General features: G+C 38.4%; 1 protein-coding gene across 3 annotated transcripts in view; it reads right to left on the reverse strand.

Annotated features, from left to right (window-relative positions):
* Positions 1–520: 520 nt before the first annotated feature.
* tbpl1 (TBP-like 1) overlaps positions 521–18,213 on the reverse strand; it is a 38,131-nt gene continuing 20,438 nt past the window's right edge. The window contains exons 1-7 of one of the 3 annotated variants that reach the window (XM_057822345.1): positions 8,443–8,582; positions 5,545–5,783; positions 5,381–5,463; positions 5,246–5,309; positions 5,071–5,174; positions 1,221–1,315; positions 521–1,103 (exon numbers count right to left, since the gene is read on the reverse strand). In XM_057822345.1, the coding sequence (XP_057678328.1) occupies positions 1,021–1,103; positions 1,221–1,315; positions 5,071–5,174; positions 5,246–5,309; positions 5,381–5,463; positions 5,545–5,679 (564 nt within the window). In that variant the 5' untranslated portion in view covers positions 5,680–5,783; positions 8,443–8,582 and the 3' untranslated portion in view covers positions 521–1,020. Of the gene's footprint in view, positions 1,104–1,220; positions 1,316–5,070; positions 5,175–5,245; positions 5,310–5,380; positions 5,464–5,544; positions 5,784–7,879; positions 8,360–8,442; positions 8,583–18,213 lie in introns of those variants that run through there. The other 2 variants (XM_057822346.1, XM_057822347.1) reach the window with 2 other exon arrangements.

The raw sequence follows: 18,213 nt of genomic DNA on the forward strand, positions 1-18,213 counted from the left end.
CAACTATTATGTGCCACATTTAAGTAACAGGTGCTGTTAATTACACAAATTAGAGAAGCATCACGATTTTCCAAAGGGTGCCAATACTTTTGTCCAGCCCATTTTTCCCACCTGAGTTTTCTGTAAAATGCTCATGTTCTAAATTTTGTCTTTTCATTGCAAGCAAAACAAATGAAGATATTACTACCAAAGCATTTGTAATTGCAATCATTTTCTGGGAGAAATTGAGCGTTATCTGACAGAATTGCGGGGGTGCCAATACTTTTGGCCAGCACTGTATATCACCTTTTCGATATATTGTCACACGCCTATGTTCATGTGTTCCAAAAAATAACGATGAGCTTTAGTATGCATTTTTTACCCCACAATTTGCTAAAAATTGAGAATGACATAGCATTTTTTATGCTAGCAGGTGTAGCAAAATGTAAACTTTTCCAAACAATGACTATTAAATATCCTTTTTTAAAAGTTGTTCCCATTCTTTCAACAACACAAACAGCTTCTATGTTTTTTTAAGATCTTTATTTTCATATAAAATACAAAAGTCACACATTTTTAAGCGGTGGAAAAACATCGAGCTATCTTGGATGCCATTTAAATTACGTTGACGGGAATTAATAATACACGAGTTTTAAAAGTTGGGGTTTTCACGTTAGCATAAATATTAGGAAGGGCTCTCCCGTCACGGCAATCATTACAGTTTGAAACTTTGTATCAACCTGTGCGGAAATCCTAAAATTTTGTCCATACACTCACAGGGCTAATCCTGGAATCGTTAGCATAAAAAAAAAACCACACAATTCATATATTTACAATTTACAGTGAGTATATATAGAAATGTACAAGAAGTGAGCAACTTAGTGTATGTCGCTGTTGAACATGAGATGAGAAGTTTTGATCCGTGGACGGAGAAAATGAGCTTCGGCGCCATCGTGGCGGAACGATTTTTTAGCGTGTGCACTTTTTAAACGGTAGCGAGTCCACAAGAAGCGCTCCGTTTTGGCGTGACTGGACCGAGACTCACTTGCAGAGCGGTTTCTTGCACTCAAAGAGGAGCGGGTAGACCTGCTCCACGGCCGTGGCCACGTTCTGCACGTTTGGTCCTGGCCCGACGTGAGAAGAGAGCCACACATCAGTACGGCGGCGCCAAAATTCTTCCGGGGATCAGGATTATTGACGCAACGTGACCGGAATGCTTTTTTGGTGTGCGTGTAAGGTACCTGTGACTGTGAGGCTGCCCGTGGAGAACACCTGGATGGTGGCTCTTATGGTTTTGATCCTATAAGTGGCGGCGGGGTGGAGCTCCGGCTCATAACTTGGACAAAAACAACATTTTATACTCAATATTTATCCATAGATTTTTAAAAACCTTAACATTTTTACTTATTCTATTTGGACATTTAGTAGCACAAGAATTGGTTTCAACAAAATCACAGGATTTAAGAGTAGTTTAAAGTAGATAAAAACGGCACAAATCAGAGGGGGAAATAGTGTGAATATAAAATAACAAGTAATTACCGTAATTTTCGGACTATAGGTCGCTACTTTTTTCCCCTCATTTGGAATCCTGCGGCTTATTTGTTGATTCTAGGGGGTTAATAGATAACACTTTCTTTGACAGCGGCGTCATAAGACTGCCATAAGACCGTTACAATTATGACATGACAGTATCAAAGGCATTAACTCATTTGCTCCCAAAAATGTATAAATACGTTCTACGGGATGCCAGGCGCTGGATGACCGAGCAGAACGACCAGGACCACCAGTGCAGTGGACAATGTCGTTGAGTCCGTGCTACTCGCCAAGCAGACCCCGCATGGACTCAAAAAAATCCATCTTCATGAGACAGGCGGGGATGAGGGAAAAGTTTACGTGGTTGTCGCGGCAACAACAGCGTCATCTCTCAGTTAGTTATGTGTAAATAAATTGTTACTTTGCTATCAAAAGCTCTATTTGTCTTGTTGTTTATGTTATTTTGTAAAAGGAAAACATTATTCAGATGTTTGGGATGTAAATAAAGCAAAAAATAGCCATGTTAAAGTCAAAGTTATGTTTGAAATGTTTACGTCTACAAAAAGAAATTGGAAAATTGCTCAAACTAAGCTATTTTCTCATGCTGATTTCTAAAGAATGGAAAAAGATATGAACTAACTTTTTTTTTCCTGCTGAAAGAAGAGTAATCTTTTCTTTGGTTTGTATAGCAATAGAACAGAATTTTCTGTGGGCCTTGCAAAATCAGTCATAATCCAGTGAAACGGCCGGGACCGAAGGGGGTTGCACCGGTGAAAATGGCTGGGAGTGAATGAGTTAATGACAATATGAATTAGGTCACTAACTCCATTTATGTCCAGCTCGGATCTTTACATCCATTCAAAAGTGAGATAATCTGCCGGATGACACAAATTGACATGTCATAAGCATTCATTCATGCTTATGGCAGTGTCATGTCATAATTATGATGGTCTTATGAGAGTCTTATGGCGCCATTGTCAAATAAAGTGTTACCAAATAGCATAACTAGCAATTAATGAAATAACTAGAACAGTAACTGATGAAATAATTAGCACAGAACATGAATTTTGATTGTTATTTACATCTGTAGCGCTACAATGCATGCTAAGAGGCATGTTGGACGACAACAGTGGTGATAGCAGAGGTTGACTGTTTCCCCTAAGAGAACACTGATGGCCAAATGAAGCTTCTTGAAGCAATGAAGCTTTGCAGCCAATTGGTTCAAAGCTTCAGGGTGGTTCATTTGATAATAGCAAAAGTCCGCCCACTTAAATGCTATATAATGCTAATGTTTACCAGATTGTTTCTGGTGCGCACCAGAAACAATCAGGTGGTGCGATAAATGAAGGAAGACAAAATATGACCCCCCCAAAAAATAATATAATGCAAACCTTCCTACCTTCTAAATCCATAAAATAATTATAAAAAGCTAGCCCTTTAAAAAATTAAAAAGTATCAACTAGGGCTGTCAAAATTATTGCGTTAACGCGCGGTAATTATTTTTTTTTTATTAATCACGTTAAAATATTTGACGCAATTAACGCACATGTCCCGCTCAGAAAGTATTCTGCCTTTTGGTAAGTTTTACAGCAAGGCTTTTTGTCCTGTCCAACAGCGAACTCTTGTGGTCGCTTTGCGACATGGTTTATTGTTTTCTTGCCAGTTCATTATGGCTGCACGACGTCTCGGGCTAATAATGTTGTGCTTATATCCTTGGACAAGATTTGTCCGTAAGTATGGTTGGTGTAAAAAATGTACATATTATGTTAGTAAGCGAAATGTTATATGGCAGAAAACACTCAGGTGACTTGAAGTTCCGCTCTGAGACCCCCAATTTGGCCAGCTTTCAAAATTGTCCGATATGCATGTGTGATACATCATTGGAAAGCTTAAAATCTCAATTTTCTGGGGGAAGAAAAATTTTGAACAGGAGGGCATTTTTTTAAAAATGTTTTTTAAACAGCTAAACCCTATCTGAAGGTGAGAACACGCAAGAGCAGAATTACAGACGCCATGACTTTAACGAGATATTATCGCATACTTACCTTGTTTCGATCCAAAAACTCCATGTAGCATGTGTCGCTGAGAGTCAAGACATAGCTGTGAATGGCCACAGCCAGATTTTGGGGGGATTTTATGGGTGAAACATGGTAATATAACAAGGGTCGCGATGCAGAAATTGCAGACATCAAGGAGTGGTCGAGATTTTCTTTTTCATATATTTACCCTTTTAAACCGTTTTTTCCCCCATTTTTCTTTCTTTGGATCGATTATTAATCATCTAATATATCGGAGAAAATGCGACAGTAACAAAAAAATACAATTAAGCGATATTTATGAGGTCGCTATCCGTGACTTTTTTACAGACGCCATTTTTTTCATTGTAACATCATTTGTTTAAAGGTTTAAAATATGTGAGTGAATAATTAAAAAAAAATTTTTTTTTCTTTTTTAAACGAAATATGAGACATCAATGAATGATTCTAATCTAAAAACGACAGACATTTTGAATAATAAATATAATTAATTACCTTCGTTTTATGGCTGGGTTGAAACAAAAGCGGTTGCGCGACGTCTGTAAACGGGGGTTTTTGGAGTAAAACGGACAAATTAAAAATAGTTCGGGTGCTTAATGCGCCATGAATCTGCTATTTCAGCATATAGACATATTGTTCTATCAAACTCAACAGTTGTTTTGGCTTAAAATACAGCAGTTTCTTTTACAGAGGGGTGCAAGAGCAGAAACTGCTTTTCCAGTCTTGTCTGTGTTTTCCGCCATATATTTTGTATGAGACGCTTTTTGTTTATGTTTAGTGAACCTGTATAGCGTGCTAAGCTAACGTTGTTGCTAATGCAATGCTTGTGTACTTTTTGTTGTTGTAGTTTTACGACGGTCTAAAGAGGACAATGGTTTGAGGCCATTTTATTAATAAATCAGATGAAAAATGAAGAAGTCTAATTATTAAGGCGTCGTTCACTAGCTGTCTAGCTTTGGAAAAAGTAGACGCTTCGGAGTGAGGACAGTATAGACAGATTTAAATGACAGTAGAGTGAAATGCCCACTACAGTCCTTATGTACCGTATGTTGGATGTATATATATCCATCTTGTGTCTTATCTTTCCATTCCAACAATTTATTTTACAGAATATATATATAATTTACAGAAAAATATGGCATATTTTATAGATGGTTTGAATTGCGATTAATTCATTTCTAAGCTGTAATTAACTCGATTAAAAATTTTAATCGTTTGACAGCCCTAGTATCAACTCTAAGAAGTAAAAATAAGCTATTGAAAGATATCAAAAACGTATTAAATATAGACCGAACAAAAAAATAATAATGACAACTCAAATAAAACCAAAAGGTATGTACTAAGTTAAACTAATATAACAATAAAATGTAAAACACCTATATAATCAAACACAAGCACTAACTCTAAAAAATAAAACGTATGCAAAAAAAAAAATCAAAAATTCACGTCATTTTGCTGGATTGCCTTACATCACTCTCACCACTAGAGGTCCCACTTGGCCAATGTTAAAATACAAACCCACCTGGCAATAGGCCGGTTCTTCTTGGTGAAATCCACCAGATGGATAGCAAAGGGCATGGAGCAGACGGCCAGCACGTTCACGACCTTGAAGGCAGAAAAGCGCACCTGAACACAAGCCAGGTTACGCCGTCAGCCCTCTAGATTGACGGATCTACACATGAATGGCGGTTTCCCACCTTAAAGCCAATTTTCTGCAGACATCTGGCCAACCTACGGGCGCCTAGCTTCGCCTCTTCTTCACTAAAAATGCAACAACAACAAAAGTCAGGAGTTTGAACAGACCGCAAATTAGTCAAACTTCAACGTCCTACCTCGTTGCACCAGTGCAAATAATTTTCCCTGAGGACCAAATGGATGCGGTGATCTTGGGCTTCCGAAGCTTCATGAGGACTTTCTAAAAAATGGCACAGACTCTAATGATGATAAACCCCCCAAAATATCACAAACCTAAACGTTGAGGCGTCAAGCTCCTTACCCCCACCTCCGGCTTGTAGATGACGTTGGTTCCTTCCAGGGCGATGGTGCGCAGGTTGAGGTGGCACCTGGTACGGAAGGTCGCCACCACGTTGGTGACGATGATGTCCAGAGTGTCATCGTTGCTGGAATCCATGGAGGAAGTGTGTGTGAGGGTTGCAAACAGACGACCGCGCGGGGCTCGCTTCTCACTCGTCCGCCATCGTCATGACGTGAAGCGCTGGTGGCGCAGATTCAAGGCTGGCGAGAACAGAAATCCATTTTTCCAGAGTTGTCCGATAATGACTTTTGAACAGATAACCTGATATTGTCCAATTCCCAAAACCCGATCCCGATACATGTGGTCGTGAACCTAACATATGATGGCTAATTGTATTGTAATACCCCACTGGATGCTGATATTAAAAGTCACAAGCATCTTAGTTTGGTGACATCTAATGGTCAATAAGCAGAACTGCTGTGCTAAACTGTGACCAGCCCTTGTACTAAGGCTTCTACATTCACCTTGAAGACAACATACTAGTGCTGCAATGATTAATCGATTAACTCGAGTATTCAATTAGAAAAAAAGATTCAAATTAAATTTTGCTGCTTCGAGTATTCATTCACATTAATTTAAAGTGGCAATGTAATGGTTTGTTTTGAAAATGTTTGCATTTAGTTTTATTGATTTGGGTGGATACAAGGCCCTCTAGTCTACCTAATTCACATGGCTGAATCCATCTGCTCCCTGTTAAGACCAACATAAGCTTTTTTTTTTTTTTTAATGCATTCGTAATTTTGTTTATAGGTATAGTTAGCCATTTTTTGTGGGAATATGTATCCGATCCATTTGTTAAGAGCGTTGTAAAAAAAAAAGTTAGCATTTTATAGCATTAAAGCTAGAGGACTTTTGCTATGTAAGTTAGCCAACAGTTCTTTTATTGTACACAGATCATTTGCTAGTATTTTTTTTTTTTTAATACCGTTTGAGGCTCAGGTCAGGTATTTTAATTTTTTATGTTCCTTATCCGATTATTCTATTTTTCGAACTAGTTCATCGATTAATCAACTACTTAAATAATCGATAGCTGCAGCCCTACAACATACATAATGGTCCAAAACGATACTGAAAAACCGATGTCAAAATCAGTGCTGCAACGATTCATCGATTAACTCGAGTAAATCGATTAGGAAAAAGATTCAAATTTTGATACATCGATTATTCGTTTAATTACAGTGGCGTTTTAGTAATTTGTTTTGAAAGTGTTTGCATTTAGTTTTATTGATTTGGGTGGATACATTGCCCTCTAGTGGCAACAGTGAATATGACATAACTCATTTAACATGGTTGAATCCAGCTGCTCCCTGTTAAGACCAACATTAGTTAAGTGTCTGTTTGTGCCATAATGTTTTTTATGCATTTGTAATTTAGTTTAAAGAGACATTTAGCCATTTTTTGTGGGAATACCGTGTTTGAACGATTTGTTAAAAGCATTGTAATAATAATTTTTAAAAAACTAAGCCAGTAAACTTTTGCTATGCAAGTTAGCCAATTGTTCTTTTGTTGTAGTACTTAAGTCTTACTAATAGTACTTAGATATTCATTTTTTTAATAGTGTTCAAGGCTAAACTCAGATAGTTTAATTGAAAAATGAAAGTGCAATTATGCATTATTTGAAGAAACACTCAGGAATGTTATTTTGTATCCGCTTTTAATGCTGTTTTGAAAGTGAAATCTTAGCAAGCCTCCCAAAATTGATTCTTTAAGACATTAAAAGCTCCTGATCCAATTACTCGATTATTCGAAATAAGTAGTGGATCAATTAGTCGATTGCTAAAATAATCGATAGCTGCAGCCCTAGTCGATATCATCCCTTATCATTTTAATATGCTTTTATCGGCCACTATTATCGGTCACCTGATAACATTAGACATCTCTACATTTTTCTATGAATGTGATATTCAAAATTTCACTTATTTTGTAATCATATACGTAAATATGACGATACCGCTAAAAGATGAGCATTCACAGCTTTTCCTTCGAGTTTAATTCAAATTGACGTCTATTATTGTCTACGGCAGGTAATAAGTTAATATTAAATATTCTATTATTTTAAAAACTGTGGAAAATACATCTAAAAGAATTCAACTCCCTGGCTGCCATCGACGGTTCAAGACGTCCAAACTTTTATTTCACCAGCCATTACTATTTGCGCCATATTAATTCATTGGCGCTGAAACCGTTTACTTATTAGATGCCATTGGCGACAATAGACGTCTAATTAGGGCTAATTGCCAAACCCCACAGTCGAAAACGGCACTTGAACATGATTGATCAATGCTTTCCAACCTACCTTGACGTGTAGATAATGCTCTTTGATCGTTTTATTTTGCCCGCTTCCGAGTAAATTTGCCCACTTCCTGTCCCAGATCCTCAACCGCAAGCAGTCTTTTAGCCACAAACCTCCTTAATACAAACAAAGACTGTGTTACACCTGTTTCTTAGCTTTGTTGAGAACCCTCACAAGCTACTTTTGCGAGTTTCCCCTCCGACTAAACACGACAGACGCTTTGATTAATAAACGCAATAGTCGAGCAGGGACAAAATCGTGCGTTACGCGCACGTTTACGTCAACTCGGCTAGCTTGAAAGCTAATCTAAGCTCTAGTGAAGGGTGTGATGCTATTTATCAAATTACGGATACTTATTATCAATTCACCGCCACGCAACAACCGGCATACGAATTATCGTAGCGTTGTGACGTTAAAAAGGAGAAAAGGGAATAATTATAAGCACCAGAGCGGTTTTGACTATGAATGAAAAGTTGTTAGCATCCCGAGCTAATTGTGTAGCCGCCTTTATATATCATTTCGTGATGAATCGATGTGAAATGTTGCTATTGAGTTGTTTTCGCTACCTCATCCGCTTTTCATTGCGGGAGCCCCCGAAGTTCTAAGAGTGAACCCCGTCAACAGAATTGTTTATTCCTTCCGCAGTTTTGGCGAGAAAAAAAAAAACAATACAAACGACTGTGCCAACGACGAAAACAGTTTCCGGGTTCAGCTTAAAAAAATAAAAGTATTTTCCGGTTGAAGCCTTCAGTGTTAAATTGTAGATGAAACAATAACGAAACATTGCAGTACACTATAGCTGTAAATAATACCAATAAAGTTAAACGGTAGCCTATTAATTGTTCACTAAATCGAGAAATTAGAAATAAATGCAACAGTGTCGGTTACATTACTGCGTTTTGTCATGCCACAAAATTTTTAAATTAAGGTAAAATAATATTGCAACACATTACGTGTTTAATTAAATTTAGGGTTGGACAATAATTACATCTTTTAATCGCAACATAAAGACACAACAATTAACATACAGTCCCTGACAAAAGTCTTGTCGCTTATCCATTTTGTAGAAACAATTGCTAATAACTAAAATTTTTAATCGAGTTAATCACAGCTTAAAAACTAATTAATCGTAATTAGTCGCAATTCAAACCATCTCTAAAATATGCCATATTTTTCTGTAAATTATTGTTGGAATGGAAAGATAAGACAGATATATACATTCAACATACTGTACATAAGTACTGTATTTGTTTATTATAACAATAAATCCACAAGACGGCATTAACATTAACATTCTTTCTGTGAAAGGGATCCACGGATAGAAAGACTTGTAATTCTTAAAAGATAAATGTGAGTACAAGTTATAGTAACTTTGATAGTTTGTATATTGTGACTAAATATTGCCATCTAGTGTATTGGATGAGCTAAACTTAATGTTTGAATAGAGTATTATTTTGCATAGGTATTTTGATTGGGAATGCCAGATCTCTTTGCATTGAGCGCTTTTCTTTTTGTGAACATTATTTTATTTTTGAGAGATGGGGATATTATTTTTGTTGTGCTTTCATTAAATGATACTGTATTGACTTAAATGCTCTTAACTGCTCAAATGCATGATGGGAATTTGAGCAACCGTCACAGACATATTATGTTACCCTCATCCAGAGTCTTTAGTTTAGGCTTAAGGTAGGGTTATCAAATTTATCCCGATAACGGCGGCAATTAATTTTTAAAAAAATGTGTCACGTTAAAATATTTAACGCAATTAATGCATGCGCTGCATGACCCTCTCACTCATTGTCGCGCTCAATCTGTAATGACGCCGTTTGACCGATGTAGAGAGATAAAAGGCAGCGCAAAATGAGTAGAGTGAACTTTAGCAGCCTTTGGAGCCTTTTATTAATTGGCTAAAGCCTTGCAATCCCTCTCCCTATAATTAGAAATATCATGGGAAGCAATGTGGAGCAATTGGTAGCACGTTGCACAGTCATGGTTCCACTTCCCATCATGCATTTGGGATGGCCACAGTATCATTTACTGAAAGCTCAACAAATACACAAGATGGCAATATTTAGTCACAATATACAAAGTCACAAGTCTTTCTATCCGTGGATCCCTCTCACAGAAAGAATGTTAATAATGTAAATGCCATCTTGAGGATTTATTGTCATAATAAACAAATGCAATACTTATGTACTGTATGTTGAATGTATATATTCGTCCGAGTTTTATTCATTTTTTTCTTGCATTGCCAAAATGTATATGATCGGGAAAAATTATCAGGAATGATTGGAATTGAATCGGGAGCAAAAAAAAAAAAAAGCAATCGGATCGGGAAATATCGGGATCGGCAGATACTCAAACTAAAACGATCGGGATCGGATCGGGAGCAAAAAAACATGATCAGAACAACCCTAGTCCAAATGCATGATGGGACGTTGGGCAAACATGGCTGTCAATGGTGGCTGCAAATGGTATACAGTAGGTTCTGCGTTGTGTTCAATTAGGCGTATTAAGAAACAGAACGTCTTCTACTCCGCCCAAATGCATGATGGGAAGTTGGGCAACCATGACTGTCAGTAGTGGCTGCAAATGGTATACAATATGTTCTGCGTTGTGTTCAATTAAGCGTGTTATGAAAAAAATCGTCTCATGCTCTGCCCAAATGCATGATGGGAAGTTGGGGAACCATGAATGTTAGTAGTGGCTGCCAAAGGTTAAGCCAATTAAAGGCGCGGCCCAATGAAAGCCTGTGTCCACTCGCATTTCTCTGCCTTTTCGCTCTCCATGTGCTAAAACGGCATCATTGTAAACTGTTTGAGGCAACGCATGAAAGGGTCATTCCGTGCATGCGTTAATTGCGTCAAAAATTTTAAAGTGATTAATTAAAAAAAAAAAATTACCGCCCGTTAAAGTGTTAAATTTGACAGCCCTACTATAAATTTTATATTCTTAAGAGCGAAAGGTGTCAAACTCAAGGCTTGGGGGACATTGTTCTGTGAGGCCCAGAAAAGCAAATTATGTCCATCGACTTCATCTTTCTTGCAAAAATTCCCAATTTCCAAATTGTCATCACTTAAACACATTCCGATATTTCAAGAAATTTTGAACAAAACTGAACGATTTCTGAGCAAAATGTTTTACTGGCTTTTGATTTCAAAAGCAGTTTTACGTGGAGATTTCGCTACTTCTCCAATGGGGAGGCGAGGAACCGACATCTGCTCTGGAAAGCTTCTGGGGAGGCTATGAAAAGAAGGAGGAGAGCTGAGATAGTGTTTACAAGCTAGTGGGAATGTTTGTGTTATCAATGAGAGCGTTGGGCCTCATGAATGAGTGCCGTAAAGAGAAATGTATCTTTATAATTCACGTTCATGGTGCTCGAGAGCGTTGTTGAGATGTCCGGAGATGTTTATTGCAGAGGTTTACAATGCTGCTTTTCTTTCTTAGGCAGATGTGAGCACTTAAAGCACGCAGATATGTGTGAGAATAAACAACAAGTTCTTCAAAAAAACATTCTCTCATTGATACAGTTGACTTCATTGTGAATTTTCAACAATCGTGGATGTATATGGAACTATAACGCCTAATGAATAGGACTCTGTAGCTGTCATGTGTGTACGTGTGTCGGAGACAAAGACAGACGGCGTGTGAGTCAATCCAGCAGCGTACCGGTGCAGCTCTGGGATCTGCCAGAGTAAACAGAGACGTGGGAACGACCCAGCCTGTTTACATCATCTTCATTCTTAGTGGAACCACTCGACATTGTACGCACACACGCAGCATTCAAAATGCCACTCTTATTATTTGTTTTATGTTAAATATCTACATGTTTTTTAATGTTTGATTGAACAAGCATTTATCTACCTCTAGCCATTCTACACTACATACCTACTTAGCAACAGAATCTTACTTACCTATCAGGAACTGCCGACTAACCCTCTACATAATTACATAACATGCACCGAGCACCGATACTCCTAACCAACTTCACATCCACAAACCAACCCACCACCAGACCAACCAATTTACCAACCAACATATCAATAACGAACCAACTGTCAATCACCCATCCAACCAAAACAAGTGACCAAGTATTTAATTTACCAGCGATACTGCCAACCAACCAAACCGGCCAGTAAACCAAACACTCAACCAACCAATTTACTAACCAACTCACCAACAAATCAATAATGAAACAATCAATCCACCCACGCATCCAACCAGCCAGCCGCCAAACCAACTAACCAAGAAACAAATTTACCACCAATCCTACCAACCAAGCAGGACGCCAAACAACCAGCCAACAAATGAATAAACAAATCAATAAAGAAGCAACCGTCAATCACCCATTCAAACGACCCCCAAACCAACTGACCAAGTACTCAACTTACCATCAGTCCAACCAACACAACCTGCCAGTAAGCCAGCCAACCAACCAACCCACAAAAACCATCCAACTTCCCAGCCAGTAAGCCAGCCAGCCAGCTAACCAACCAACCAACCAACAACAATCTCACCAACCCACAAAAAACAACCAACCTCCAACCCAGTTACTAACCAACTCACCAACAAATCAATAACAAACCAATCACTTCACCCAACCAACCGACCGACCGACCGACCAACCGCCAAACCAACTAGCCAAGAACCAAACCTACCACCAATCCTACCAACCAACCCAACCAACTAGTAACCCAAACAATCAACCAACGAACCAACTGCCATTAACCAGCCCACAATAATCACCCAACCAACCTACCAACCAATTCACCAACAACTAACTAACCAACCATCAACCTCCCGACCATCCAACTCCTCATAACAGGCACCACCCAACCTCCCAACCAACCACTTACAAAAAACCACAATCATCTACTTAAAAAACACCCAACCAAACAACCAACCAATTTACTAACCAACTCACCAACAAATCAATAATGAAACAATCAATCCACCCACACATCCAACCAGCCAGCCACCAAACCAACTAACCAAAAAACAAATTTACCACCAATCCTACCAACCAACCAGGACGCCAAACAACTAGCCAATGAATGAATAAACAAATCAATAAAAAAACAACCGTCAATCACCCATTCAAACGACCCCCAAACCAACTAACCAAGCACCCAACTTACCATCAATCCAACCAACACAACCTGCCAGTAAGCCAGCCAGCCAGCCAGCCAACCAACCAACCAACCAACCCACAAAAACCAACCAACTTCCCAGCCAGTAAGCCAGCCAGCTAACCAACCAACAACAATCTCACCAACCCACAAAAAACCAACCAACCTCCAACCCATTTACTAACCAACCCACCAACAAATCAATAACAAACCAATCACTTCACCCAACCAACCAACCAACCAACCAACCAACCAACCAACCAACCAACCAACCAACCAACCAACCAACCAACCAACCAACCAACCAACCAACCAACCAACCAACCAACCAACCAGTCAGTCAGCCAAACAACCAACAAACAACATAACAAGCCAGCCAGCCAAACAACAAACCTCCTGTCCATCCAACTCCTCATACAAAGCAACCAACCTACTTACCAAAAACCAACCTGCCAGTCAAACAACCAACAAACATATAACAAAACAGCCAATCAATCAACCAATCAACCAACCAACCAACCAACCAACCAACCAACCAACCAACCAACCAACCAACCAACCAACCAACCAACCAACCAACCAACCAACCAACCAAAAACCTCAATCCTCCACTTAAAAAAACGCCCAACCAATTTACCAACCACCCATGAACATTTATTAACCACCCAGCCTACCAACCATCAACCACCCAACTATCCAACTCCTCATAACAAGCACCCAACCTAGTAGTACCAACCAAAAAGTCAGCCACACAACCAAAAAACATAATCCCAAACACAATCTAACCAACCAATAACCTACAAAAAACAACAACCAATCATCAACTTAAAAAACACCCAACCAAACAACCAACCAATTTAACTAAGACCCATTAAAGAACATGAATTACCCAACCAGCCTACCAATCAACCAACTCATGTCATTTCTCCTAATTAAAAGAAATCATCACCTATTGAAAAAGAATGCTAAATCTGTCTTTCCAGCCCGGAGGAGTTGAAGTAAGCGCAAGAAGCTTGATTTACGGCGCTAACGCCAACACACCTGCACAAACCGTGTTTAGACTAGCCCGACTAACGATAACACTGACGCATGCGCAATCTTTGGCTTCGCGCCGAAAACCACCGCTAAAGGGGAATAACGAGCATCCGTCAGGAGTGTCTAGTTGTCATTCACGTAGCGGTATTTTTAGCATTTTTCTCCATAGGAAATTGTGTAACGCCAAGTGTATTCCTAGACCACCTGCTCAACATTTGTCACGAAAAGCATGTTGATTTTGATCATTTATTCAAATCTGCTGACACACCCTTCAGACATCATCACGTCATTTATCTTTGACATTTTCATTTCGCACGTGGATTAGATTTATCCTTAAATACAGCGGAAACATTACACACACAAAATAAAGAACAGGACGGTCTCTAAGGGGCTGTAATTTAATGTACCTTAAAAAAAAAGTAAAGACAGTTTAATGTGTGCGCTATTTTTTATTAGGTTGAGATAACTCTGTTTCTGGTCCTTAATTTACTGTTAGTTTCCACAACTAGACACTTAAAGTAAGATTTAGTTAAAAAAACATTAAAAATGAGAAATGTTTATAAACAAATGGACTTGAATACAAAAAAAAACAAATAATTAAAAAAAAAAAGCACATTTTAGATGAATTAGAAAATTTTTTTTTTTTTTTTTTTTTAAATCAGTAAAAAAAAAAAGTATATATATATATATATATATATATATATTTACTCACTGGCTGCCATTGACGTCGATACACGTCCAATCCATTTTGACTGGGAGTTTATTTATATTCTAAAGCAATACATTGATGTGATTTAAAAAATGTGTTTAACTCATTCATGCACGAATTTTTTGTGTGTGTGTGTGTGGGGGGGGTCATTTTTTTTAGGCAGTCAAGGGTTTTAAACCTTTGGTCCAGGGGCCACTTGTGGCCAGCAGGACAAAGGTTTGTGGCCACAATTTGACATTCAATTGTAGTATTAGTGTATTTTGCAGAAATAGATAAACAGAAATACAAATAATAAAAAAAAAAAATCAAATTGAATTAATTGAGGTATAGACTTCATAATGATATTGACAGGACACGGGGCCGATTAATAGGGGGCCTGCATTATTGGCATGGCCGTCAAAGCTAACCGAGTGGATTTAGAGATTTAGAGACAAAGAGCTTTTCTCGTTGAAAATTATTTTCAAAAAATGCTTAAATCCCTGAATTCTTTATAGACATGGACGCCAAACAGTCTTGATTCTTGGTTAAAAGCAAAAAAAAAAAAAAAAAGTGCAGTTAGCATTTATTTTACGTAAATATGTCGAAGTACGATGCTAGTCTGTCAGTCAATGTGGCGGCTGCCGTATATAAACTGAGGTTTTCCGGTGGAAATTCCTGTGAATAAATGCTTAAATCCCCGAATTAGTTATAGATATGGATGTAAAACAGTCTTGATTCTTGGTTAAAAGAAAGAAAAAAAAAAACATGAAGTTAGCTTTTATTTTCCATAAATATGGCAAAGTACAATGCTAGTCTGTTAGTGAACGTAGCTAGCGGCCGCTTGATGTAAACAGAGCTTGTCCGGTTAAATTCTTGTGAATAAATGCTTAAATCCCTGAATTATTTATAGATATGGATGCAAAACAGTCTCGATTCTCATCTGACCAAAGCACACGGTCCCAGCGACTGTGCGTATTTTTGTGTGGGACCAAGATTGAGCTTTTTGGCAACAAACACCCTAAGTGGGTCTGGCGTGCCACGAAAGATGCGCATGCTGAAAAGCACCTCATACCCACTGTGAAGTATGGGGGTGGGTCAGTGATGCTGTGGGGCTGTTTTGCTTCCAAAGGCCCTGGGAACCTTGTTAGGGTGCATGGCATCATGAATGCTTTGAAATACCAGGACATTTTCAATCAAAATCTGTTGCCCTCTGCCCGTAAGCTGAAGATGGGTCGTCACTGGGTCTTTCAGCAAGACAATGACCCTAAACATATGGCCAAATCTACACAGAAATGGTTCACCAGACACAAAATCCAGCTCCTCCCATGGCCATCTCAGTCCCCAGACCTTGTTTTGTTGGCAAAAGGGGGTTGTACAAAGTATTAACACCAGGGGTGCTAATAATTGTGACACACATTATTTGGTGTCAAGTTATTTTTTCTTTATGTGGGATTTTTTCCCTACTGAATGAATGCACTTGTATTGAAGGTTGGATTTTTCTCTTTTTTCCATTAGGGTCCCATATTATTTGAATTTTTTTTAAAAAAAAGCTAAAAAACATCTTTTTCAGGGGTGCCAATAATTATGGAGGGCACTGTAAATGAAAACAAATTTTTATTAAATTGAAAAAAGAAAAAAAAAAAAGAATAAATAAACGAATTGAAATAAGTGTGACCCCTGTGTATTTTGCTCTGGAAATCTTATTTAGTGATCTCATATAGCTTCAATCCTTGGCTGCCACTTAGGCAATAGACGTCCAGTTCATTTTAACTGGAAACGATCGTTAAGCTAATAGTATCTTTGTCCACTGTAGTCACCACGGGCTCTGAAAGGCTTAAAAAAAATTAAACAGAAAACAATTATCCTAAAAACTTGACAAAACCCTAAATAATCAACACCGCAAGCGATGATAAGTGTCTTCTTCCTCTCGCCGAGCTTATGAAAACAAACATGAAGCGTAAGTGCGCGGCAGGAAAGGTCAAGGGTCACGCCCAAAATAAAAGGACAAAAGTATTGGGATGGCAATCCACTGCACCGACGGAGTTTTTCTTCGTGAACATTAGGGTTGTTCCGATCATGTTTTTTTGCTCCCGATCCGATCGTTTTAGTTTGAGTATCTGCCGATCCCGATATTTCCCGATCGATTGCTTTTTTTTTTTTGCTCCCGATTCAATTCCAATCATTCTCGATAATTTTTCCCGATCATATACATTTTGGCAATGCATTAAGAAAATAATGAATATATACATTCAACATACAGTACATAAGTACTGTATTTGTTTATTATGACAATAAATCCTCAAGATGGCATTTACATTATTAACATTCTTTCTGTGAGAGGGATCCACGGATAGAAAGACTTGTGACTTTGTATATTGTGACTAAATATTGCCATCTAGTGTATTTGTTGACCTTTCAGTAAATGATACTGTAGCCATGCCCAAATGCATGATGGGAAGTGGAACCATGACTGTGCGTAGTGCTACCAATTCATATATCTTCTCTGCGTTGGGAAATAACATAAGGTGTTAAGAAAAAGATCAATTGCTACCTTGCTTCCCCACATTGCTTCCCACGATATTTCTAATTGTTGACAGAGGGATAGTAAGGCTTTAGCCAATTAAAAAAAAGCTCCAAAGGCTGCCATAATTCACTCTACTCATTTTACACTGCCTTTTATCTCTCTATATAGGTAAAACGGCGCCATTACAGATTGAGCGCGACAATGCGAGAGTGGGTTGTGCAACGCATGCATTAATTGCGTTAAATATATTAACGTGATACATTTTTTTAAAAATTAATTACCGCCGTTATCAGGATAAATTTGATAACCCTACCTTAAGCCTAAACTAAAGACTCTGGATGAGTGTAACATATTATGTCTGTAACGTTAAAAACAATTAGAAAACGATTTAATTAAAAAAAGAAATAATTTTTTTTTTTAAAGGCATGGCCGATATTTTTTTGCCGATTCCAATACTTTGAAAATGACGTGATCGAACCCGATCCGATCGATCGGGACATCTCTAGTGAATATGATTAAGCTCACAAAAATTCTTGACCTTGACAGAGTGAGTGTTGTTTGCACACACACACACACACACACAAATGCGCACGCACTACTATCGAAATGAATGGTCTCCTCGGGGAGTCATCCAAAGGCCACGGGCGTTTGAGAGTAAAACTTCTCGGAAAACTTCATCATCATCAAAATATTTGCTCACTGCTAACCACATCTTAGGGGTTCGCTTACGTTAACTAAATACGCCGACGTGGTCAAATTGACGGCGTTCGATCAGGAAAAACACAAAAGATGAGCGATCCTCTTTTAGTATGACTCCGAAGCAGGAAGTCCTTCAAAGATGGAGCCTATAAAACGGGACTCAGACATGCGGCGTCCCGGACCTCCCGTTCCCATCGCGCCGAGATTTACGGGCCCGAAAATTTCGGGAGATGGAGTTGCTGGCTTTCGACGGCGCAGTTTC

The sequence above is a fragment of the Corythoichthys intestinalis genome, chromosome 19, assembly GCF_030265065.1.
Source record: "Corythoichthys intestinalis isolate RoL2023-P3 chromosome 19, ASM3026506v1, whole genome shotgun sequence".
Taxonomy (NCBI): domain Eukaryota; kingdom Metazoa; phylum Chordata; class Actinopteri; order Syngnathiformes; family Syngnathidae; genus Corythoichthys; species Corythoichthys intestinalis.